Source organism: Dermochelys coriacea, chromosome 2 (assembly GCF_009764565.3).
Source record: "Dermochelys coriacea isolate rDerCor1 chromosome 2, rDerCor1.pri.v4, whole genome shotgun sequence".
Lineage (NCBI taxonomy): Eukaryota > Metazoa > Chordata > Testudines > Dermochelyidae > Dermochelys > Dermochelys coriacea.
In genome coordinates this window covers 263675524-263702594 of record NC_050069.1, presented here as the reverse complement: position 1 = coordinate 263702594, position 27071 = coordinate 263675524, and the positions used below count along the sequence as shown (strand labels likewise).

The following is a 27071-nucleotide window of genomic DNA, read 5'->3' as shown; positions in this document are numbered from 1 at the left end:
CCAGTGACCAAGCTTCCCACTGTTCTACTCCTCCCTAACAGATTGCCCTGTTGGGGAGTAAGTGTTGAACGTTTCACGCACGTTTCTAGTCCCATGCACCGACTGGAGCGCCTACAGAGATGTAGCTTGATTTTCAGAGGTGATTAGCCTTGAGCACCAAAGGGGATTGTCTTGTAGGCCTGGGACTTAACTCAACCCCCCATACTAAAGCTAGCCTCAACTAACCTTGGGTGAAACCCAGGGTTTTCACCACTAAAATTAAGAAAATGCTCCCGCTGCTGCTAAGGCATCCACACCTCAGGTATGCCCCTAACAAGAGTTATAACACCAAGGGTTGTACAGTAGAAACAACACTCAGCGCGTGGGAAGTTTAGGGGAGGAAACAGAAAGACCCCAACAAATGGTAAAATAGATAAGCAAGCTCTGACCAGCGAATGTATGCTGACCATCTGCACTAACAAAGAAGTCATAAACAAGTTACAATTTAGGGCATGAAAAGATAAAATGTAAAAAAGATTTGAGCAGGGAGGAGGAAATCATTGGTGCCAGTGCGTGATTGGTTAAATGTTGCTTTCCTAAGGGTATTGAATAATGTGATTGGTTTAGTAAAGTTAAAGGAGGGTAGCTAATTTTACCTATATAAATGTAACTAAAAACCAATTCTGGACTGCAGCTCAACACCAAGGCTGCTAAGTACTTTGACCCCTCTGCATGACCATGGATGTGCAAGAGGCGATCACCGGCACCCCCAGATGAGTGGATCCTGACTGCCATCAGGTGACGTTTGTCAGTATATTGGGAGCGGTGAGCATAATAGATTTGCTTAGCACATATATTCTGTGTTGTGTTGCTAATAATAGATGTTTAGAGCACAGCTGGTGGAAAGCTCTTTCACTGGGAAAAGATTCTGTAGATCCATAGAGCCCTGAGGGAAAGGGCAGGTACTTAAATTGACCGTGGTTTTTCCCTGTGCCCCGAGGGTAAGGGTAGATGCTTTACACCCTGAGCCCTCAGTAAGGAAAGGGTGGGGGTACCTAAATTAAGCAGGTCACGCCTTGAGCCCTCGGATAGGTTATAGGCAGGGGTGCCCTAGATTTTAGCAGATAACAGTCCTCACTGGTGATATGCTTCTAACTAGTTCTAAAACCAATCCAGCGAATAGTCTTTTGCCAGCTAGTGGAATCTGACTCTTTTTTTTAAATTATCTAGTTTCACAATTGGACAGGTCCTAACTGAAGTCAATCAGAGCTGCAGGTGATCAGCACTTTTGAAAATCAGGCCACCCTAGTCTAACCTTGCACTTGCCAATCCCCCACCCCGGTTAATGTGAAACAGTTAATAGTTAACAGTGGGCGTTTTTCTGTCCAAGGCTGTGTCTTTATGGGTAATTATGTAGTGGCCTTGGACATGGATCTTGATTGGTAGTCAAGGCCAGTCACTTATCTCGTAAAGACTTGTCCCTGTTTCCACGAATACCTAGGGGAACGTTTTATTTAGAGGCGATGCTGGTGATATCACATTTTCTGTTCCTTTCTCTGGCTTTAGTAACGGGACTGACCCTGATCCTTTATTGCGAGATGTGACCTTCAGGCAAGGCTATTTGCCTCTCAGGAGGTCACCATTCCCCATGATGACAGAATTGCTCTCTCAGCATCTGTGTGCTCATTTTTTTGAAGCTTCTCCATTAGTTACAAAGGAACATTTCCATATTAAGGCAGAGGGTCGCACGCTTCACTGCCTCTGTCAACAGAGTTCATTGAACACACCGGGGCATCTTTTATTCCTCTGTTCCTACCACTGGCTCCCTGTGTGCCAGACTCCCATCCACATCTATTGCAGGGATGCCCTGCAACTCCCTCACTCCCTTCCTCTGTGTCCTCCCCATTCTGTTCTCCACTCATGCCAAAGACTCTGTGTGACCCCCATTATCCCAAACCAGGGACCCTTATTCTCCCATGCCATGGTCTCTGAATCCCCAATTTACCCCTATCATTCCCCCAAACCAGGGGCTTTGTCTGCCCCCCATTCCCCTCACCCCCATGCCCAGGGTGCTGTGTGCTCCCATTCCCCCACACTCCAGAGATTGAGTGCCCCCATTCTCCCCTATGCCAGGGGCTCTGTGTGCCCCCCCATTTCCCCCTCATCCCTCTGCCAGGGATTCTGTGTCCCCCATACTCCCCTCACCCAATGCCAGAGACTCTGGGTGCCCCCTTCCTCCCCATACCAGAGGCTCTGTTTGCCCCCATTTCCCATTCAACCCCATGCCAGGAATTCTGTGTGTCCTCATTTTCTCCCCATGCCAGGGGCTCTGCATGCCCCATTCCCCACCCCATTCCTATGCCAGTGGCTGTGTGCCCCCCATTTCCTGCTCACCCCCATGCCAGGGATTCTGGGTGCCCCCCATTTCCCTCTCACCAAATGTCAGGGTATTTTTGTGCCCCCTCCCAGCCAACTCTCTCACCCATGCCAGGGATTCTGTGGCCCCCATTCCTTCCTAACCAGATGCCTGGAGCTATGTGCCCCCCCATTCCATACTCACCTTCATTCCAGGGGTTCTGTGTGCCCCCCCCCACATGCCAGGGCTCTGTCTCTGGTTCCCCCTTCACCTGCTGCCAGTGGCTTTTTTTATCCCCCATGTCAGGGATTGTGTATCCCTCACACCCCACCCTTTCTTTCTTTCAGTCTGGGACTGTGCTGGAGTCCTAAAGAAAGAAGTGCTGGAACTCATGAAGAGATCCGCTTCTGGCCCTGCTCCAGAAGGAGAGATGGTGGCTCGCTAATGAGTCTGGGATTCCCGTTACGGGTGCGGGGGGATCCTTTCATTGTACCTCTGCAGCAAGCCAGAAGAACTTGTCAGAAGAACTGGAACACCATTCCTGCTCCCAGAAAATGAGGCGAACACCGTTCCGGCATGACTCCAGCACTGGTCCAGGAGAGAAGTCATTGAGGGCTTCAACATGCTAAATTCTCATGGGATGATGGGCAGAGCTGAGGTGTGTGTGTGTGTGTGTGTGTGTGTGTGTGTGTGTGTGGGTATTATTCTGGAAGGTGCTAATTGCCACAATCCTCCACTTCTTTGTACTATAGACAATTACAGAAGTGGCTGATGTGCTGAGGCTGCTAACCACAGGCCAGGGAAATCTGTGTCCCCCTCTCCTGGTTTTCTGATTGCCATCAAACTCAAGCGTGTGCTGCCTGCCCCTGTCTAGAACATTCCCTGCCATTTTGGAATTGATCGGATGTGGTTTTTCAAAGTTACGATGTTACAGGCAAACAGAGACATGCCCCTGAGTGGAGTGTAAGGCCTGGCATTGCTTGGACAATAATTGATACTTAAACAAAACAAAACACTAACACTCATGTAAGCAGTTTAGTCCATGTTTGTTATTTTCCCTCCCTCCACTTTCAAGGATTTCCTTGCTTGTTATTTGTCTTCATCTCTTCCTGGTGTGGCTTGGGAGACAGGCCAGTCCTCCCTTACAGACAGCCCCCCAGCCTGAAGCAAATACTCGCCAGCAACTACGCACCAAAAACACTAACCCAGGAACCTATCCCTGCAACAAAGCCAGTTGCCAACTCTGTCCACATATCTTTTCAAGGGACACCATAGGGACACCATCACATTAGACACCCCATCAGGGGCTGGTTCACCTGCACATCTACCAATGTGATATGCCATCATGTGCCAGCAATGCCCCTCTGCCATGTACGTTGGCCAAACCGGACAGTCTCTACGTAAAAGAATGAATGGACACAAATCAGACGTCAAGAATTATAACATTCAAAAACCAGTCAGAGAACACTTCAGTCTCTTTGGTCACTCAGTCACAGTCTTAAAAGTGGCAATTCTTCAACAGAAACTTCAAAAACAGACTCCAACAAGAAACTGCAGAACTGGAAATAATTTGCAAACTGGTCACCATGAAATTAGGCCTGAATAAAGACTGGGAGTGGACGGGTCACTACAAGAACTAAAAAACAATTTCCCCATGCTAATTTCCCCCTACTGTTACTCATACCTTTTTGTCAACTGTTTGAAGTGGGCCACCCTAATTACCACTACAAATGTGATTTTTCCTCCTGTTGATAATAGTCCACTTTAAATGAATTGTCTCGTTAGAATTGGTAAAGCAACTCCCATCTTTTCATGTACTGCGTGTGTGTGTGTGTATATATATATATATTTTCCTTCTTACTGTATTTTCCACTCCATGCATCTGATGAAGTGGGTTTTAGCCCATGAAAGCTTATGCCCAAATAAATGTGTTAGTCTCTAAGGTGCCACAAGTACTCCTCGTTAGAGCAAATCTAATGGCAATAAAGCAATTATGGTGATTCCAAAATGCTCACCGCCTTTCACTGGCTGCATAATAAAAATATCCTTAGAATTTTTGGGACATTGACCTCAAAAATGGAGGCCTCTGCCACTGAAGTTTTGCCACCTACCACAACCAGCATTTATTGCAATACTGGCTGGCCAGATTTTACCTTAGGACTTCAGTCTCCCTCCTCTTGAAAGGGACACATATTTAAGAATCACAAGAAGCTTCCATTCCTAAAAAGCTAGAGAGGTTTGGGTGTGGGGGAGCAATTCAGAGGATTGCATAGTCACTGAGCCACTGTCAGTGTGCAGTATGGCTAAGGGAAGGATTTATCATGAAATCCATCTACAGCAGCCACCAAAGGCACTGCATCTGATATTTCTCTAGCTATTGTTAGAAGTAGCACATAATAGAGTGTGTTGCATTTGGAGAAACTGAAATCCTAGTGATCAGCAGGGCAGGGGCCTGGTAGACTAGGTGTCACAGGATTCACTCACTGCTAGTAGCACCTCCTGCTGGCTGCCCTGGGAATTAGCTCTGCATTGTGCTTCCCCTCTGGTAAGGTCTTCTCCTGTACTATCTCGCCCTGCAGCCCTTCGCACTCCAGGGACTGCGGTCTCCTTTTTGTGGCTAGGCCCTCGGGCTGCGTCACTAAGATCCTCCCCTTCCAGGGAATTCAAAGTCCTTCCAGACCCACTGGCTGGCTAGCATCTCCAATGCCCTTTCCACTTCCCAGTGGCTGCTAGGGGAACCCAGGACCACCCTCTACACAGGGTTCCAGTCCAGGAACTCTATAACAAGCAAACACTGTCCCTGCATACTCTTACCTCTTGCTGCTGTTTCCCTGGGTTTCTTCCTACTTATCTGGCTTCCCCCCCTCTCTGGGTTTGCCAGCCTCCCAACTCCCTCCACTCAGGAAATGACTGCAGTCTACTTCCCTGCAGCCTTTCCCAGCAATCACTGCCTATCTGTAGCTAGCTACCTGGCTTGATATAGGCCCCGCCTGTTCCTTCACAGATAAACCTGTTCCTCTAATCAGGGCTTTCCTTTCAGTATTCAATCTACTAGGTTAATTGGCCCACTTGCCCTCCATTAACCACTTCCACTCTTGTGCATGGTGGGATGGACAGCCCATTACACTAGGTTTCACTGTATTTGACATCTAAATTGTACGTAATCCAGATCTCTCCATGTGTAAGTGTTTGTGTACGCCCTCACTGATAATACTTACAACTCAGTTTGCTCAGTGCAGTGGTTCTGTGGTTGTCCCTCCCCACTCAGCCTCACTATGTCACATAGTAAGCAATCATTAAGAAGGCTAGGGCTCTGGCCCTGTGGTCAGGACAGAACAGCACACAGTCTATTGACATTATAGTCTGTAGACAGCAATCTACAATCTATTGCCTTGACCCTCTGGCCGGGGAGAGTAAGGAGCAGCCTTTAGCTACATCCTTCAAGCTGGAACAGACAGCAGACGTAGTCTGGGGCTCTACTCCTCTGAGCAGGGCAGAGCCACAGGCCTTCTGGTCTGGGGTGAGTAGATCCCCACCTCAGGGGAGGGGTTGGCAGCAGGGGGTAGGAGGACCCGGGCCCCTCTACTCCACCAGGTCCCAGCCCAGGGCCCAAATAGCGGTGGGTGGTCCCACCACTGGGTCAGCAGGGAAGTCACCGAAACATGCTGACTCGTTTACTGGCCACATAACCAGGCTAATGTCTTGTTCCCCTGAGCTACTTCCAACCGCCCTTCCTTGGTGTGGCTCCATCATCCATAGGTCTTCAGTCTCCTCAGGGTAAATGCATGGGACCACGGTCCACCAACTCCTCTCCCCAGCTGGTCTCTTCCTGGGGCACTGCACAGCTCGGTCTCTGGTCCAGAGTTCTGCAGCGAGGTAGAGTCATCTGGCTCCAGCCCAACTAAGTTGGATGGTCTTCCCTTTTATACTTCCTGTCCTACCCCTCCACTTCCAGCACAGGGACAGGGCTGGCTTGGTTCTCCCCAGTCAGGAGGTGTGGAGTGTTTCCTCCCTGTCAGGCTTGGAGGGAGGCCACTCTGCCTCACACACCCAGTTTGCGCCACAGCCCAGATTCTCTGAGGTATTTAGGTGCCTAACTTTCATTGATTTCAATGGGAATTAGGAGCCCAAATACTCTGGAGGTCCAGATCTGGGCCCACATGCTTTACAAACATCGGGCAAATTTTAGCTGCCAGTTACAACGGTATAAATCCAGAGTAATCCCTTTGTAACTCTAGTTGCATGGCCAAATTCCACTCTGTTGGAGTATCCTCATTGTGACCGATTACAGGGACAGATTCTGATCTCAGACACACTGGTGTAAATGCAAAAATGATTCCCAACTTCAGTTGGATTACTCCATATTTACACCTGTCAAGTTTCCTTCCCCACTCTGAACTCTAGGGTACACATGTGGGGACCTGCATGAAAAACCTCCTAAGCTTACTTTTACCAGCTTAGGTTAAAACTTCCCCAAAGTACACACTATTTTACCTTTTGCCCTTGGACTTTGCTGCCACCACCAAACATCTAACCGGGTTTATTATTGGGAAAGAGTCGTTTGGAAACGTCTTTCCCCTTCCTGGGGAAGGTTTGATAAAAATCCTCACCCATTTGCATAGGTGACCACAGACCCAAACCCTTGGATCTTAAGAACAATGAAAAAAACATTCAGTTCCTTACAAGAAGAATTTTAATAGAAGAAAAAGTAAAAAGAATCACCTCTGTAAAATCAGGATGGTAAATACCTTACAGGGTAATTAGATTCAAAACATAGAGAATCCTTCTAGGCAAAACCTTAAGTTACAAAAAGACACAAAGACAGGAATATCCATTCTATTCAGCATAGTTTATTTTCTCAGCCATTTAAAAAAATCATAATCTAACGCATATCTAGCTAGATTACTTACTAAGTTCTCAGACTCCATTCCTGTTCTGTCCCCGGCAAAAGCAACACCCAGACAGACCCAGACTCTTTGTTTCTCCCTCCTCCAGCTTTGAAAGTATCTTGTCTCCTCATTGGTCATTGTGGTCAGGTGCCAGCGAGGCTATCCTAGCTTCTTAACCCTTTACAGGTTAAAGGGTTTTTCCTCTGGCCAGGAGTGATATTAAAGATGTTTACCCTTCCCTTGTGTTTATGACAACACCATTCTAGAAAAATCCTCCCAACAAATTATTACCATCCCCATGAGTTCGCAGATAGGGAAACTGAGGCAGGGGCAGGTTGTGATTTGCCCAAAACGAATGAGGAAATCAGTGCTAGAGCTGGGATTAATACTTGGCCATTCGTGATTCCCAGGTCTGTGCTCCAACTGCTTATCCATACATCACTCCACCGCCGGAAACAGTACAATACGTGATAATAAAACATGTACAGCAAAGAAATTCTCTAAATATTCATTACACATTCGTGATGCTTGTCATTTCTACTTGGTCAGTGCACCTACTAGAAGAACGACTTGTCTCGGACAGCTGGAGAACAAAGAAATCCTGCCTCCTGAAGATGGCCCCAAAAATCTTCTTTAAGTGTAACCTGAACCGTTTGTTCACAAAAGCATACAGCAAGGGGTTGAGGCAACAATGAATAAAGGCAAGGCTCTCAGTCACTTGCATAGCGTAGTCCAAGTGCTTGCTAGTTTCACAACTCTTAATCACATGGAGGTTTTGCAAGAAATGCAGAAAGAGGGTAACATTGTATGGGAACCACAGCACAAAGAAAACTACCACCAAAATAACGACCAGGCGGAGAGCTCTCTTCTTGCCAGGAGACATTAACGCAGTGAGGACACAAGCTACACGGGAGTAGAAGAACACCATGCAAAGGAATGGAAGGAAGAAGCCTAGCAGGATCTGCTGGAATTGAAAGAGAAGTTGCCAGATGGAGTTGTGCAGGCCATAGTCGAGGTGGCAAACTCGTCTCTCATTGTGGAGATCCTGCACCTGCATGAAGATAAAGTCAGGAATAGACAGCACTATGGAAATAACCCACACTACTGAAGAGACAAGGAAGCTCTTTCTTGGGGCCCTTAAGTTTTTATTGGACCAAGCATGAACGATCTCCAGGTATTTGTCCAGACTCATGCAGCTGACAAAGAAGATGCCACTGTAGAAGTTGGTGGTGTAGATGACACTTATGATCTTGCAGAAGGCATTCCCAAACACCCACTGAGAAGCTGCGTATGTGGCCCAGAAGGGAAGGGTTACCACGAAAAGGAGGTCTGAAACTGTCAGATTCAGCAGATACACCTCGGTCATTTTCTTGTTCTTGGTATATTTGATCAAGATGGCAAAGAGTAGACAGTTCCCAGCCAATCCAAGTAGAAACACTATTGTATAGAGCACTGGCAGGAACACCTTGCTAAACGCCTTGACATTTTCCTTTGTGCAAAGCAAAAACTGGATATAATCCTCTTCGTCTAAGTATTGGTACTCGTAGTCAGTCAGGTTGGCTGGGTTATCTGTGGTATGCGGCATGGTAGACATTGGTACTGTTGCAACCCTTGATGGTAAACTTTTCAAGAGACCCCTCTGTTACATTCTGCAATAAAAAAGTACAGAGGACCAATAGTGCATTTCAAAAGACATTTTGATCTACATACAAAAAGTGAGGTTTGCATGCTAAGTTAGTTACTATGGTATATGTTCAGGCTCCAGAAGCTTAAGACACAGTGGACACCTCAGCTGGGTTCCCTCACAACAGTCTGGTGAGTGGCCATGGGATGGTGCTCAACTGGGACCTGTGAGACCTATACCCCCACCTGGGGTGGACCTTGCCTATCTTCCATGAGGTAAAAATGACAGTGCCCTGTCTCCTCCAGGAGCTTATGTGGAGATAACTACATCTTTTTTGGAGTGAAGACTAAGGCTACATCTACACTTGCAGAGTTTTTGCGCTGTCAGTTTGAACAGTGACTGTGAACCGGTGAAAGGAAAGTGCTGGTTTGTGTACTCACTTCCACAGGCATCAGAGAGTGTTTACATTTGCAGCACTTCCATCATTGAATAGAGCAGCGCCATGAGGGCAGCTATCCCACAGTGCAGCTCTTTCCATTTTGACGGTGGGCCTTGTGGGAAGGGGGGTGATCTCAGAGCATCCTGGATCCCTGCATAGGCCTCCTCCCCCTAAACACTGATCAGCTCCAGTAGTTCAGCATTGTTCCAAGCAGGGGATCCTCCGTTCAGTGGAGCAGGCATTTTACCTGGCCAGATAAGTGAGCACTTGCATAGAAAACAGGAAGGGGAGTTTCAAAGTTCCCCGGGACTTTATAGAGGGAGGGGTGGATGTCTGTTTACCTAGCATCACAGCAGTGGAGGTGCTGGTCAGAGCGATCGCCTAAGTGCCGTGGGATATCCTGCAGAGGCTAAAAGCTCTGTAAACAGGAAAAACGTGTCTGCACATCACTGCAAAAGCATCACCAGTAAGAGCTGTACGCCTCTTGTGGAGGTGGTTTTCTTTGAGTTGAAACTTCTGAGTTTCACTGCAAAAAGTCATTGGCAAGTGTGGTTTTTGCGCAGACACACACACACACACACTCACACACACACACACACACACACACATTTTCCGCTTTAAATGGCAAGTGTAGACATGCCCCAAGGCCTTTTTGCGCAGGAAGAGGTATTGACGCTAAGTAAACCAGCGCAGGTTAAAATTAGCAGGTCCAGTAACCTGTGTGTGACCCTGAGAGGCATGTTGAGAGGCATTGCAATTGTAATCAGGACAGTTCACTTTTGCCTGGGCATCACAGATACTAAAACAGGTTCCTAGGCTAGGCCTATTCATACGTGTTGATAAGAAATCAAGGAAGATACTGTGGGTATGTTTATGTATGTCTATATCCTGTAACTCTAATTAACTTTAAGATCAAAGGTGTTTATACTTCATGAATTTAATGAATATTACCTATATATCTGCAATGACTGGGAGTGATCAGCAGCAGAAAACTGGAGCTTTTTACAGTCATCAACAGCCTCACTTGAATCTAATGTGCAGTCTGTCCCCCCAAATCCTGACAGCTCTGGAAAATCAGGTCTGTCCAGATCAACAGGTGTGGGAAAGAGAAAAACATATAGTGTAGCTTTAGTACTTTTTGTAAGTGGCAACAGTTATATCATCAGAAGCTAATGAATCCCCTCCCAAAACAAGGGCAAGGAAAGAGCAATATTATATATTATCTTCCTGGGACTCCTTTGAACATGCCAACCCGAGTATCCAATTTGAATCACTATAAAGAGATTTATTTTTCGCTGCTACTTTGCGGGGGTCCATAGTGAGTCCTGTCAGGGAAATGACATTACCCAGGAACATAAGAACCTAAGAATGGTCAAACTGGGTCAGACCAATGATCCATCTAGCCCCATATCTTGTCTTCTGACAGTGGCCAATGCCAGATGGTTCAGAGGGAATGAACAGAACAGGCAATCATTGAGTGATCCATCCCCTGTCATCCACTCCCGGCTTCTGGCAGTCAGAGGCTAGGGAATCCCAGAACACGGTTGTATCCCTAACCATCTTGGCTTGTAACCATTGATGGACCTATCCTCCGTGAACGTATTTAGTTCTTTAAACCGTTATACTTTTGGCCTTCACAACATCCCCGGCAAAGAGTTCCACAGGTAGACTGTGTGTTGTGTGAAAAAATACTTCCTTTTGTTTGTTTTAAACTTGCTGCCTATTAATTTCAGTGGGTGTATGTGGTTCTTCTGTATGTGAAAATGAACTAAGATTTCCCTATTCACTTTCTCCACACCATTCATGAGTGTATAGACCTCTATCATATTCCTCAATCAGACGTCTCTTTTCCAAGCTGAAATGGCCCCACATTTTTAATCTCGCCTCATATGGAAGCTGTTCTATACCCTTAATCATTTTTGTTGCCCTTTTCTGTACCTTCTCCAATTCTAATATATCTTTCTTGAGCTGGAACAATCAGAACTGCATTCAATATTCAAGATGTGGGCGTACCATGGATTTATATAGTGTCATTATGATATTTTCTGTCTTATTATTTATCTCTTCCCTAACGGTTCCTAACATTGTTAGTTTTTTGACTGCCACTACACACTGAGCAGATATTTTCAGAAAACTATCCATGATGACTCCAAGATCTCTTTATTGAGGAGTAACAGCTAATTTAGAACCCATTGTTTTGTATGTATAGTTGGGATTATGTTTTCCATTACTTTGCATTTATCAACATTGAATTTCATCATTTTGTTGTCTAGTCACCCAGTTTTGTGAGGTCCCTTTGTAACTCTTCACAGTCTGCTTTGGACTTAACTATCTTGAGTAATTTAGTATCATCGGCAAATTTTGCCACCTCACTGTTTACCCCATTTTCTAGATCATTTATGAATATTTTGAACAGCACTGGTCCCAGTAAACATCCCTGGGGGTCACCACTATTTACCTCTCTCCATTCTGAAAAATGACCATTTATTTCCTTTTTTTTAGCCAGTTACTGATCCATGAGAGGACCTTCCCTTTTATTTCATGACTGCTTACTTTGCGTAAGAGCCTTTGATGAGGGACCTTGTCAAAGGCTTTCTGAAAGTCCAAATATACTACATCTACTGGATCACCATTGTCCATGTTTGTTGACCCCCTCAAAGAAGTCTAATAGATTGGTGAGGCATGATTTTCCTTTACAAAAGCCGTGTTGACTCCTCCCCAACAAATCATGTTCATCTGTGTCTGAAGATTCTGTTCTTTACTATAGTTTCAACCAGTTTGCCTTGTCCTGAAATCAGGCTTACCAGTCTGTAGTTGCTAGGAGCCTTTGTTAAAAATTGATGTCCCATTATCTATCCTCCAATCATCTGGCACATAAGCTGATTTAACAGGACAGATTGTGCATGCTGCTTCTCAGAGAAGGTTTTGATCCTTCCAGGACTGTCATACCCTCATCCACATACACAGTAAAGAATGGCAGTGTGTGGCTAAAACAATGAGATTAAGGGAGAGAAGAGGCTGTAGTTATCCAGGACCTGATCCAAAGCCCCTTCAAATCAATGGAGAGACTCCCGTTGACATCTGAGCTTTGGTTCAGGCCCTAAGTGAAATGGGCCAAGAGGCCTCGTGTAGAGGCACCGTGCTCACTGCTACATGTTTGGGGTATGTCTATATTGCATTCAGGAGGGGTGACTGCAGGATGTGTAGGCAGATGTGGGCTAGCTTTGATCAAGTAAGCTTGCCAAAAACAGCAGTGTAACCCACAGTGGCATAGGCTAGCTGCCCAAGCAGGTACTCTCTACCCCCACAGGGTCCCAGAGCTCCAGCCCAAGCCCAAACATTACACAGCAATTTTTCAGCCCTAGAACTCAAGTCAGCTGACCTAGGCCAGCTGTGGGGTTTTTATTCCCATGTCGATGTATGGTAAGAAACTAGGATCTGGTCCAAAGCCCACTGAAGTCAGTGGAAAGATTCCCATTAACTTCAGTGAGCTCTGGATCAGGCTCCAGTATAGCTAGTAAACCATCTAATACAAAAGAAGAAAAGGAAACACCTCAAATCCCTTACGGAAATTTTTTTCAGAGATTCAAATTTAAAATAAAATTAACTTACAAATGCTTTCTCCTGATCCTCTCCTGTTAGTCCAGCCATCTGACTCTGCTGTAGCAACTTCTCCACTGATTGCTTTGTCTACTAACAGATAAGGGAAGGAAACGTAACAGGAAAAAGAGTGCTTGGATTTTTTTTTTTTGGCCTGTTTTCTTATTTGCATAGAGCAGAGCAAAGTGACCTAATCATAATTCATAGAATTTAAGGCCAGAAGAGACCATGAGGCTCATCTCGTCCAACTTCATGCATAACACGGTCCACACCCAATAACATCTGCACTAAGCCCATAACTTCTGGTTGACCTATTGCCACTTTTAGAAAGCCATCCAGTTTTCATTTCAAGAGTGCAAGTGATGGAGAATCCACTACATCCCGCATTTCACTAGTTAATTATATTCACTATTAAAAATGGATATCTTATTTCCAATCTGAATTTGTCTAGTTTCAACTTCAAACCACTGGATCTTGTAATGCCTTTTTCTGCTAGATTAAAGAGCTGTACTGTCAGAAATCTCTTCCCCATCTAAGTACATGTAGTCCATGATCAAGTCATCTCTCGATTTCTTTGATGAACTAAATAGATAGAACTTCTTTAGTCTCTCACTATATGGCATATTTTCCAGATCCCAAAAGTAGTATAACCTCTATAGCATTCATTACAATGTATTTTTGACAGGTTTTTATGCCCATTTAGGGTTTAGGTCCTGCCCTCTGTCCCCATTTCCGCTGGCGTCAAAGTTTGGCGCTGTCAGCCATTTTGATAAATGTTATGTTTGAATAGGAGGAATGTTGCCTGCTGGTCATCTTGAAATTAGCTCTTGTCCAGCCTGGAGCACCCTCTGCAGGCCAGTGTCTCACCTGCCTTAGGGACCCCATGTCCCTCCTAGACCCCGGTGCCCTTTTACCTCAGGGTTCTACACCCAGCAGTACCCCCTTACTCTGGGTCTCCCCTCCCAGGGGAACCCCCAACTCTCTAAACCCACCTTGTTTCAGTGGCTACTTCAGTCATCATATAGCCCACTCTCACTAGGGCAGACTGCAGTCCGTAAAGGCCACTCATCATTGGCAAGGGGGTCAGACCATCTGCCTCTACCTAACCCCGGGCTGCATGTCTGCAACCCCTGTAGCTGCTTTGGCCTTTGGCAAGGCCCTCAGCCTGGGATTTGCCCAGCTGGAGCTCCCCAGCTCCTCTTACATTTCCCCAGCACTGCTCTACTCCCAGTATCATGAGCTCCCAAGCAGCCAGGTCCTACTCTCTCCACAGCGAATGAACGAACGAGCGAGCGAGAGAGAGAGTGTGAGTCCTTGCCTTTTGGCCCTGCAGCCCTTTTATAGGGCCCAGCCTGGCCGTCGTTGGCTGCCTCTCAGATTTTTCTGATTGGCGCTCAGCCCCAGCCCTCTCCAAGGACTGGCTTTTAACCCTTGCTGAGCTGGAGCAGGGTGACTGCCCCACTACAAATGCCCCTTTGCAAAGTGCAAAGATAGACATCACATGGTTGAGTCAGAGAGAGAGCTCTTACCCTTCCAAGTATTTCTGCTGAATGATGCAACTTTCCAGGTTCAGAGCCCCTCAGGCATGTGTCCATTTATTCTTTTAAGTAGATACTGTCCAGTTTGACCAACGTACATGGCAGAGGGGCATTGCTGGCACATGATGGCATATATCACATTGGTAGATGCGCAGGGGAACGAGCCTCTGATAGTGTGGCTGATGTGATTAGGCCCTATGATGGTGTCCCCTGCATAGATATGTGGACAGAGTTGGCAACGGGCTTTGTTGCAAGGATATATGCCATCATGTGCCAGCAATGCCCCTCTGCCATGTACACTGGTCAAACTGGACAGTCTCTACATAAAAGAATACATGGACACAAATCAGACATCAAGAATTATAACATTCAAAAACCAGTCGGAGAACACTTCAATCTCTCCGGTCACTTGATTACAGACCTGAGAGTGGCTATCCTTCAACAAAAAAACTTCAAAAACAGACTCCAATGAGAGACTGCTGAATTGGAATTAATTTGCAAACTGGATACAATTAACTTAGGCTTGAATAGAGACTGGGAATGGATGAGTCATTACACAAAGTAAAACTATTTCCCCATGTTATTTCTCCCCCCCCACACACACACACCCCACCTCCCCCCCTCCCCCCGTTCCTCAGATGTTCTTGTTAACTGCTGGAAATGGCCTACCTTGCTTGTCACCATGAAAGGTTTTCTTCCTTTACCCCCCTGCTGCTGGTGATGGCTCATCTTAAGTGATCACTCTCCTTACAGTGTGTATGATAAACCCATTGTTTCATGTTCTCTGTTTGTGTATATAAATCTCCTCACTGTATTTTCCACCAAATGCATCCAATGAAGTGAGCTGTAGCTCACGAAAGCTTATGCTCAAATAAATTTGTTAGTCTCTAAGGTGCCACAAGTACTCCTTTTCTCCTTATTTTGTAAACCAGTGGATCAGAGAGAAGTTTGTTTCTTCCCCCACTTTTTAACAAATAGAGGTGAAAGTTATATTAAATCTTGTAAAGGGATAAACACTTTAAAAGCAAGCCTATATGAAGACACATCCCTTCATTTAGCACTTTTGCATATGTTTTAATAAAAAGTGAGCATGCAGAAACATTCCAGGGTTAAAAACACAGAGAATCTGTTTATAAAAGTAAATTATAGTGATAAAAAAAGTTTCCCCCTATGTTTTAGGCTAATATTGGTCATTTTTTAGTAAGCACAATTTTAAGCAGTGTGCTTTTTCAGCAAAAATAGCCTTTGGAAGCCAGTGAATCAGAGAGAAGAAGATTGCTTTTCCCCGACTTTTTAGCAAGTAGAGGTGGAAGTCTTGTAAGGGGATAAACACTTTAAAAGACAAGCCTACATGAAGACACATTCCTTCATTTAGCACTTTTGCATTTGTTTCAATAAAATAGAGCATGCAGAAACACCCCAGGCCTAAACCCACAAACCCTGACTCAGAAAAAGGTTTTAAAAGCTTTTACCTATGTTTTTAGTGAGGACAATATGAAGGAGCCTTTTTAAGTTAGTGGATTAGAAACGAAGAAGACCACTTTGAAAAACAAGTCTATCTGAAGATACAAATTTTCATTTAGCCCTTTTGAATAGGTGTTTCAATAAAAAGTAAGCAGGCAGAAACAACCCACGGTTAAAAACACAGAAAACCTGTTTATAAAAGTAATGTGTCGTGTTAAAAAAGGCTTAAGATACTAGCCTAGCCTTTTAAAAACAGTGTTTTTAAAGTACCAGAACAGCAACTGGGTAAAAATATGAAAAATGGCAATTGAGGGGTGTTTATATATGTGTTTTAATAAAAAAAACAAAAACAAAAAATAAAAAAGTGCTTTTTAAAGTTTGGATTTATACAAAAAACAAGAAAAATTAGCTTATGTAAAAAAAGTTAGCTGTTTTTTACCAGACAGCCTCCCCCCTCCACCACCTTTTTCTTCTTTTCTGATGTTTTTTAAAATCTAAACCAAGGACAAACAAATTTTTAAAAAAGCCACAGCCACAGAGATCAGGCCATGGGAGTAAGAAAGCTATCCTGAGTTTTAGGGGGAATGTTGATAACTCTTCTAGTGGAGCAGTTTTGTAGGCAGCCATTCTATGTTAGCTGTTATGTCTTAGCATGGGCAAGCATTTGTCATTTGGAAACTTCTATTTAAACAGGTCTGCTGATTAAAGATGGCTGCACCTAGAAGGCCCTGGCCAACACCAGCAGTCAAGCCACTCATGAAGAGATGTTATACGGTTGCTGCTATGGGATCTGAAGAAACAAACACACCATTGTAACAAACAGTGTTTGGGACAGGTCACGGGAGCGGGGAAACAGGGATAGCTAACGATGCCTGTCCCCCAAGAACGACTTGTTGGAGAAACACAAGGCCACACCGCTGGGCCAAGATTTGTTTGAGACTCTGGACCCCAGCCAGGAGGGTAGGAGGACCCAGGCCCCTCTACTCCACCAGGTCCCAGCCCAGGGCCCGAATAGCGATGGGTGGTCCCACCACTGGGTCAGCAGGGAAGTCACCGAAACATGCTGACTCGTTTACTGGCCACACAACCAGACTAAGGTCTGGCTCCCCTGGGCTACTTCCGACCACCCTTCCTTGGTGTGGCTCCATCATCCATAGGTCTTCAGTCTCCTCAGGGTAAATGCATGGGACCACTGTCCACCAACTCCTCTCCCCAGCTGGTCTCTTCCTGGGGCACTGCACAGCTCAGTCTCTGGTCCAGAGTTCTGCAGCGAGGTAGAGACGTCTGGCTCCAGCCCAACTAAGTTGGAAGGTCTTCCCTTTTATACTTCCTGTCCTACCCCTCCACTTCCAGCACAAGGACAGGGCTGGCTTGGTTCTGCCCAGTCAGGAGGTGTGGAGTGTTTCCTCCCTGTTAGGCTTGGAGGGAGGCCACTCTGCCTCACACACCCAGTTTGCACCACAGCCCAAATTCTCCAAGGTATTTAGGTGCCTAACTTTCATTGATTTCAATAGGAGTTAGGAGCCCAGATACTCTGGAGGTCCAGATCTGGGCCCACATGCTTTACACATATCAGGCAAATTTTATCTGCCAGTTACACCAGTATAAATCCAGAGTAATCCCTTTGTAACTCTAGTTGCACGGCCAAATTCCACTCTGTTGGAGTATTCTCATGGTGACCGATTACAGGGACAGATTCTGCTCTCAGACACACCAGTGTAAATGCAAAATGACTCCCAACTTCAGTGGGATTACTCCATATTTACACCATTCTAGAAAAATCCTCTCAACAAATAATTACCATCCCCATGAGTTCACAGATAGGGAAACTGAGGCAGAGGCAGGTTGTGATTTGCCCAAAACGACTGAGGGAATCAATGCTAGAGCTGGGATTAATACTTGGCCTTTCGTGATTCCCAGGTCTGTGCTCCAACTGCTTATCCATACATCACTCCACCGCCAGAAACAGTACAATACGTAATAATAAAACATGTACAGCAATGAAATTCTCTAAATATTCATTACACATTCGTGATGCTTGTCATTTCTACTTGTCAGTGCACCTACTAGAAGAACGACTTGTCTCGGACAGCTGGAGAACAAAGAAATCCTGCCTCCTGAAGATGGCCCCAAAAATCTTCTTTAAGTGTAACCTGAACCGTTTGTTCACAAAAGCATACAGCAAGGGGTTGAGGCAACAATGAATAAAGGCAAGGCTCTCAGTCACTTGCATAGCGTAGTCCAAGTGCTTGCTAGTTTCACAACTCTTAATCACATGGAGGTTTTGCAAGAAATGCAGAAAGAGGGTAACATTGTATGGGAACCACAGCACAAAGAAAACTACCACCAAAATAACGACCAGGCGGAGAGCTCTCTTCTTGCCAGGAGACATTAACGCAGTGAGGACACAAGCTACACGGGAGTAGAAGAACACCATGCAAAGGAATGGAAGGAAGAAGCCTAGAATTGAAAGAGAAGTTGCCAGATGGAGTTGTGCAGGCCATAGTCGAGGTGGCAAACTCGTCTCTCATTGTGGAGATCCTGCACCTGCATGAAGATAAAGTCAGGAATAGACAGCACTATGGAAATAACCCATACTACTGAAGAGACAAGGAAGCTCTTTCTTGGGGCCCTTAAGTTTTTATTGGACCAAGCATGAACGATCTCCAGGTATTTGTCCAGACTCATGCAGCTGACAAAGAAGATGCCACTGTAGAAGTTGGTGGTGTAGATGACACTTATGATCTTGCAGAAGGCATTCCCAAACACCCACTGAGAAGCTACGTATGTGGCCCAGAAGGGAAGGGTTACCACGAAAAGGAGGTCTGAAACTGTCAGATTCAGCAGATACACCTCGGTCATTTTCTTGTTCTTGGTATATTTGATCAAGATGGCAAAGAGTAGACAGTTCCCAGCCAATCCAAGTAGAAACACTATTGTATAGAGCACTGGCAGGAACACCTTGCTAAACGCCTTGACATTTTCCTTTGTGCAAAGCACTAACTGGATGTAATCCTCCTCGACTAAGTATTGGTACTCGTAGTCAGTCAGGTTGGCTGGGTTATCTGTGGTATGCGGCATGGTAGACACTGGTACTGTTGCCACCCTTTTCAAGAGACCCCTCTGTTACATTCTGCAATAAAAAAGTAAAGAGGACCAATAGTGCATTTCAAAAAACATTTTGATCTACATACGAAAAGTGAGGTTTGCATGTTAAGTAAGTTACTATGGAGATTTCTACCTCCACTTCATAGGTTTGAATCCATCCCAGGTTGACAGTGACTGACCCTCTGACAGCTGTTTAGTGTCCTATGTTTGGTGGCCCCAGCCCAGTCCCGGGTGGAGATGTCTACATCACCGGTCTCTGCAAAAGGTCAAAAATTCAACAGCTCTGGAGACAAAACTATACTCTTGCCTCTTTGGAGTGGAGCCCTCAGGTCAGGTCTGAGGAACACTGAGCACTGTAGGATGCCTGCTGCTCTCCATGCTGTACCTGAGAAGTACATGAGGCCTTATAAAAAAAGAGCAACAGATGACAGGAACACTATGGCTTCACTGCAAAAAGAGGTGTGATTTTATGTCAAGATAGCTATCTGGATGTTAAATCCTCATGCAGACAAGACACAAGTAGTTTTTAGTCCTTGATAAGGCTAGTCAAGATCAACCCTGTTATCATTTGGGGGATCTGTCTGTACAGTGTATGAATTCTGTTTGAGATGATGAACTCTGTATATATGACCACATGAGACTGCAAATTCCATTTTGATTGTAAGGCTGGTCTTCACTTTTCTACTGTCTTTTAACTCCATCTAGAACTAGAATTCCAGTGGGGAGTTGGCACCTGGATAATAAAAGAGGGTTGTTAACTTAAAGGGCTCTCCCACTGAAATGGAATAGTTCTGAACAACAGACTGACTGCCAACCAGGAGAAATGGTTAATCAAGGGAGAGGTTGCTTTGGCAACTAAGTCACCTGTCAGCGGTCTGTGGTCACCTGTTGAGGCTAATGAGGGAGTCACATGATACAGAGACTAGAAGGTTATAAAAAGGGAGGCGCTGAGCTATTTGGGGCCAGATCAAGATGAGGGAGAAGCAACCCAGCATGGAGGAGCCGATGAAGCAGGGGACCGTGCCTGAACACAGATAGTCCTCCAAGGACTCCCAAGGGAAGGGTGAACTAATGAGGGGCATTGTGCTTGGGATGTTTGTTATGATCTAAATGATCTGTACTCTCTTCTGCTTTATCTGTTAAGTGAAAGGGTGATGGTGTTAGAATCTAGGCAAAGTGTCTCTGTGTTCTGTGCTCTATGGTACCATGTACGCCCTTGAAGAGGTAAACCAGATGGCTCATAACTTCTGGTGGGAGTCTGGAAGAGGGTGTGATTAAGCTACAGGTCAGTCTGGAGGAGTCAGCACTGAGCCCAGGAGCTAGGCAACTAGAATTGGGGTGTAGCTCTCAGGAGGGTTGCCAGACAAAGGGTCTGCACCTGGATAGTATGTCTGGGAACCCCCCAAAATGGGGCAGTAGATGGTCTCTGTTCAGGCTCCAGAAGCTTAAAACACCAGTGGACACATCAGCTGGGTTCCCTCACAGCAGTCTGGTGAGTGGCCATGGGATGGTGCTCAACTGGGACCTGTGAGACCTATACCCCCACCTGGGGTGGACCTAGCCTATCTACGATGAGGTAAAAATGACAGTGCCCTGTCTCCTCCAAGATTTTACATGGAGATAACTACCTCTTTTTTGGAGTGAAGACTAAGGCTATGTCTACACTTGCAGAGTTTTTGCACTGTAAGTTTCAACGGTGATAGTGAACCAGTGAAAGAAAAGTGCTGGTTTGTGTACTCACTTCCATAGGCGTCAGAGCGTGTTTACATTTGCAGTACTTCCATCGCTGATGAGAGCAGCACCATGAAGGCAGCTATCCCACAGTGCAGCTCTGTCCATTTTGATGATGGGCCTTGTGGGGAAAGGGGTAGGGGGTGATCGTGGGCATCCTCCTCTCCCCAAACTCTGATCAGCTCCAGTAGTTCAGTATTGCTCCAAGCAGGGGATCGTCTGCTCCATGGAGCAAGCATTGTCACCTGGCCAGGTAAGTGAGCACTTGCCAAGAAAACAGGAAGGGGAGTTTCAAAGATCCCTGGGACTTTATAGGGGGAGGGGTCGATGTCTGTTTATCTCGCGTCACAGCAGCAGAGCTGCTGGCCAGAGTGGTCACCTAGGCACTGTGGGATATCCTGCGGCAGTTAAAAGCTCTGTAAACAGGAAGAACGCACCTGCACATCACCACAAAAGCATCACGGGTAAGAGCTGTACACATCTCATGGAGGTGATTTTCTTTTTGCGGTGAAACTTCTGAGTTTCACCACAAAAAGTCATTGGAAAGTGTAGACGCTCCCACGGCTTTTGCACAAAAAAGGGACTTTTTCCGCTTTAAACCATAAAGAGATCTCTTTTTTGCTGCTACTTTGCGGGGGTCCATAGTGAGTCCTGTCAGGAAATGACATTACCCAGGAACATAAGAACCTAAGAATGGCCATACTGGATCAGATCAATGATCCATCTAGCACCGTATCATGTCTTCTGACAGTGGCCAATGCCAGATGGTTCAGAGGGAATGAACAGAACAGGCAATCATTGAGTGATCCATCCCCTGTCATCCATTCCCAGCTTCTGGCAGTCAGAGGCTAGGGAATCTCAGAACACGGTTGTATCCCTAACCATCTTGGCTTGTAACCATTGATGGACCTATCCTCCATGAACGTATCTAGTTCTTTAAACCGTTATACTTTTGGCCTTCACAACATCCCCGGCAAAGAGTTCCACAGGTTGACTGTGTGTTGTGTGAAGAAATACTTCCTTTTGTTTGTTTTAAACTTGCTGCCTATTAATTTCAGTGGGTGTATGTGGTTCTTCTGTTATGTGAAAAGTAACTAAGATTTTCCTATTCACTTTCTCCACACCATTCATGAGTGTATAGACCTCTATCATATTCTTCTATCAGACGTCTCTTTTCCAAGCTGAAATGGCCCCGTGTTTTTAATCTCTCCTCATATAGAAGCTGTTCCATATCCTTAATCATTTTTGTTGCCCTTCTCTGTACCTTCTCCAGTTCTAATATATCTTTCTTGAGCTGGAAAAAAACAGAACTGCATTCAATATTCAAGATGTGGGCATACCATGGATTTATTTAGCCCTGGTCTACACTGCGGGGGGTCGACCTAAGATACGCAACTTCAACTACGTGAATAGCGTAGTTGAAGTCGGCGTATCTTAGGTCTACTTACCTGGTTGTGAGGATGGCGGCAAGTCAACCGCTGCCGCTCCCCCGTCGATTCCGCTTCCGCCTCTCACGAGCTGGAGTTCCGGAGTCGACGGGGAGCGCGTTTGGGGATCAATTTATTGCATCTAGATGAGACGATCCCCGATAGATCAATCACTACCTGCCAATCCAGCGGGTAGTAGAGACCTGCCCATAGTGTCATTATGATATTTTCTGTCTTATCTATCCCTTTCCTAACGGTTCCTAACATTCTGTTAGCTTTTTGACTGCCACTACACACTGAGCAGATATTTTCAGAAAACTATCCATGATGACTCCAAGATCTCTTTCTTGAGGAGTAACAGCTAATTTAGAACCCACTGTTTTGTATGTATAGTTGGGATTACGTTTTCCATTGCTTTGCATTTATCAACACTGAATTTCATTTGCCATTTTCTTGTCCAGTCACCCAGTTTTATGAGGTCCTTTGTAACTCTTCACAGTCTGCTTTGGACTTAACTATCTTGAGTAATTTAGTATCATCGGCAAATTTTGCCACCTCACTGTTTACCCCATTTTCTAGATCATTTATGAATATTTTGAACAGCACTGGTCCCAGTAGACATCCTTGGAGGTCACCACTATTTACCTCTCTCCGTTCTGAAAAACGACCATTTATTCCTACCCTTTATTTCCTATCTTTTAACCAGTTACTGATCCATGAGAACGAGGAGTACTTGTGGCACCTTAGAGACTAACAAATTTATTTGAGCATAAGCTTTCATGGGCTAAAATTCTGTTCTTTACTATAGTTTCAACCAATTTGCCTTGTACTGAAATCAGGCTTACCAGCGCGTAATTGCCAGGAGCCTTTGTTAAAAATTGATGTCACTTTAGCTATCCTCCAATCATCTGGCAAAGGAGTTGATTTAACAGATCGATTACATACCACAATTGAGTCCCACCAAAGCAATGGTGTTCGTTATGGGATCGATTGTGCATGCTGTGTCCCAGACCTTCCCAGAGAAGGTTTTGATCCTTCCAGGACTGTCATACCCTCATCCACATACACAGTAAAGAATGGCAGTGTGTGGCTAAAACAACGAGATTAAGGGAGAGAAGAGGCTGTAATTATCCCAGGACCTGATCCAAAGCCCCTTCAAATCAGTGGAGAGATCCCCGTTGACATCTGCGCTTTGGTTCAGGCCCTAAGTGAAATGGGCCAAGAGGCCTCGTGTAGAGGCACCGTGCTCATTGCTACATGTTTGGGGTATATCTACATTGCATTCAGGATGGGTGACTGCAGGATGTGCAGGCAGACGTGGGCTAGCTTTGATCAAGTAGCTTGCCAAAAACAGCAGTGTAACCCACAGTGGCATAGGCTAACTGCCCAAGCAGGTACCCTCCATCCCCACAGGGTCCCAGAGCTCCAGCTCCAGCCCAAGCCCCCAAACATTATACAGCAATTTTTCAGCCCTACAGTCCGAGTCCTGCGAGCCCAAGTCAGCTCACCTAGGCCATCTGTGGGTTTTTTATTCCCATGTCGATGTATGGTAAGAATCTAGGATCTGGTCCAAAGCCCACTGAAGTCAGTGGAAAGATTCCCATTAACTTTAGTGAGCTTTGAATCAGGCTCCAGTATAGCTAGTAAACCATCTAATACAAAAGAAGAAAAGGAAACACCTCAAATCCCTTATGGAAAAATTTTTCAGAGATTCAAATTTAAAATAAAATTAACTTACAAATCATTTCTCCTGATCCCCTCCTGTTACAGTCCAGCCATCTGACTCTGCTGTAGCAATTTCTCCACTGATTGCTTTGTCTACTAACAGATAAGGAAAGGAAATATGACAGGAAAAAGAATGCTTGATTATTTTTTTTTGGCCTGTTTTCTTATTTGCATAGAGCAGAGCAAAGTGACCTAATCATAATTCATAGAATTTAAGGCCAGAAGGGACCATGAGGCTCATCTCATCCAACTTCATGCATAACACGGTCCACACCCAATAACATCTGCACTAAGCCCATAACTTCTGGTTGACCTATTGCCACTTTTAGAAAGCCATCCAGTTTTCATTTAAAGAGTGCAAGTGATGGAGAATCCACTATATCCCGCATTTCACTAGTTAATTACCTTCACTGTTAAAAATGGATACCTTATTTCTAATCTAATCTAATCTGAATTTATCTAGTTTCAACTTCAAACCATTGGATCTCGTAATGCCTTTTTCTGCTAGATTAAAGAGCTGTACTGTCAGAAATCTCTTCCCCATCTAAGTACTTGTAGACCATGATCATCTCTCAATCTCTTTGATGTACTAAATCGATAGAGCTTCTTTAGTTTCTCACCATAAGGCATATTTTCCAGATCCCGAAGCATTCTTGGAGCTCTATTGGAACTTTTTCAATTGGTTATCTGGTACTAGAATCTGGGTGTTCTTGTACCATCCTCTCCAGTCAGGAATGTGCTTACTTGCTTAGCCAATACCTAGTGTGGTGTTGTTTTGTCAAGGCCAGGCCTACTCTGTTCACAGCCTTTGGTTCACACTGTTAGTTACGCCTAGGGCTCTGGCAAGGCCTATAAGAGAGAGTGCAAAGGTGGTTTAAAGAAGCATTTTCTCTCTCCTTCTATCATGTCTGCCCATAGCAATGGGATAGAGTAACAGAATCAGGCCTGTTGCTGAAAACATCACAGTGCAAAAATGTTAAATACACTTAACAGTATATATATACACACACACTCCATCAAATACATGCACACATAACTGCACTTACGCACCACCTCAAAGGGGAATGTAGTGGGAGACGATACTACAAAAAGTGGTTACATTGCTCAGTGATGCCAATCCATTTGTTAACAGATGGGGACTCTTGGCTCTAAAATGCCCCAAGTGCTGCTGGGAAACTTCTGAGGTGGGTTTGAGATGGGTATACTAAAGAACAAGGTGGGAGCACTAGAGGAGGAAGGGAAATCTCAGGAGAGCAGAAGAGTATTTTAATGTTGTCTTTATGATCAGCAGTTTGGTCTGGTGGGTAGAGCAAAACTATGGCCCAGCTCAGACTGGGTCTCACAGTAAGGCCTTGGGCAAGTCATTTAATCTTTCTGCCTCAGTTTCCCCATCTGTGAAATGGAAATGATAGTTCACTTCCTCCCTCAAAGGGGTGCTGTGAGAGCTACCTAATGTTTGGATAAAGTGCATTGAAGGTTTTAAGGTGCCATGTAAGTGCTAAGTATAATGCCAGCTCAAGCAGATTTTGCTGAGCTCAAATTCACTGGAAGTGTAATTTACCTTTTCCCAAAGGAATGCAACATTTGTAATGTCTGGGTTAGAGCTCAGAGGACAGAACAGCCTTGGTGGAGTATATTTTACCATGCTGGCCTCTCAGCTAACCAAATTGATCATCTGGGGAGGAGTGTCCGTAGCTTCTTTATTAACCAGAGCAAAGAGCTGAGCATCCTTGAACCGTAATGACTTCAGTGAGAATTGAGGTGCTCAGCGCCCCCAGGATGGGGCCCTAAGCACCTTCTCCATTGATTTCGGAAGGAGAACATCTTACTGCTGGGTCTGTGACTCTCACCATTTATAAGAAGTCAGGCAAGGTGATGATTCAGTTCTCCATTTAGCACGTGCACTCCTGCACCAGGGGAACTGAAATTACTGATGGCAGGCCACAGCAGGACTTTCTCACTTGACAGTCAATCCTAGGTGCAAACATCCGCCTCCATCAGGGCCCAGCTCACCCCTCTCAGGGTGTTTACAGACCATTGCGACCCCTCGATGTACATCCCTGGAGTCCCAATTACACAGGGAAGTCCTTGCAGTACAGAAGAACATCTTCTGCACACTGTACTAGGCTATATCTCACTCAGACTCCTTATCTTCATAGCTGTGATAAATAGAAAGGGAAGAGTAGCCACCTTTCTGTATACAGTGCTATAAAATCCCTCCTGGCCAGAGGCAGAAACCTTTCACCTGTAAAGGGTTAAGAAACTAAAGTAACCTCGCTGGCACCTGATATCAAAATGACTAATGAGGGAACCAGATACTTTCAAATCTGGAGGGGAGGTTTTTGGTCTGTCTGTGTAATACCTTTGCTGGGAACAGATCAAGGATGCAAGCCCTTCAACTCCTGTAAAGTTAGTACGTAATCTAGCTAGAAAATGTGTTAGGTTTTCTTTATTTTGGCTTGTAAATTCGCTATGCTGGAGGCAATGTGTATTGCTGTTTTTTTGTTCTTTTTGTAACTTAAGGTTTTGCCTAGAGGGATTCTGTGTTTTGAATCTGACTGCCTGTAAGATTATTTTCCATTCTGATCTTACAGACTTGTTCTCTTATCTTTTTTTGTTCTTCTAATAAAGTTCTGTTTTTTAAGAATCTGATTGGGTTTTTTGGGTCTTAAAAATCCAAGGCTGGTTTGTGCTCATCTTGTTTATTCTCAAGCCTCCCCAGGAAAGGGGGTCTAAGGGCTTGGGGGGATATTTTGGGGGAAGATGTCTCCAAGTGCGCTTTTCCCAGATTCTTTGTTAAATCGCTTGGTGGTGGCAGCATACCGAGTTTTAACCTAAACTGGTTCCCAAGGCGAGAAAGAAATCTGTGCCTTGGGGAATTTTTAACCTAAGATGGTAAGAATAAGCTTAGGGGGTCTTTCATGTGGGTCCCCACATCTGTACCCTAGAGTTCAGAGTGGGGACGGAACCTTGACAACAGCTCTGCCCCTGCCTGCACCTCACACCTCTGCCCTGCCCCTGGCCTACTTTCTGCTCATGTGCAGTACCCATAGCTGTTCCCTATGCCTGGGACATCCTCCCTGATCGGATGCACCATCCCTTTCCACTTCTCCAAATCCTTCCCAACATTTGTTCCTTTCCAGCAGGCTTCCCATGCAGACTGCCACCCCAGGCACAGCCCATAGACCCCA

The 27071-nt window shown here is 45.2% G+C and overlaps 1 protein-coding gene and 1 pseudogene across 4 annotated transcripts; both read right to left on the bottom strand.

Moving 5' to 3' along the window:
• Positions 1–3761: 3761 nt before the first annotated feature.
• Positions 3762–23959, bottom strand: LOC119851469 (atypical chemokine receptor 2-like). 4 transcript variants are annotated; one of them, XR_006279525.1, is made up of 4 exons: positions 23894–23959; positions 12900–12977; positions 7483–8873; positions 3762–6706 (listed from the first exon to the last, which is right to left on the bottom strand). XR_006279525.1 is itself a non-coding variant. In XM_038391355.2 (3 exons), exon 3 carries the CDS (start codon positions 8816–8818, stop codon positions 7736–7738), a length of 1083 nt encoding a protein of 360 aa, XP_038247283.1. In that variant the 5' UTR covers positions 8819–8873; positions 12900–12977; positions 23894–23959; the 3' UTR covers positions 7167–7735. The 4 variants fall into 4 exon arrangements, 1 of the variants encoding a protein (XP_038247283.1); XR_006279523.1 differs by lacking the exon at positions 23894–23959 and having other exon boundaries at positions 6268–6706; positions 12900–13071; XR_006279524.1 differs by lacking the exons at positions 12900–12977; positions 23894–23959 and adding an exon at positions 10239–10358 and having other exon boundaries at positions 6268–6706.
• On the bottom strand, positions 16880–19021 carry LOC119851532 (annotated as a pseudogene).
• Positions 23960–27071: the final 3112 nt, after the last annotated feature.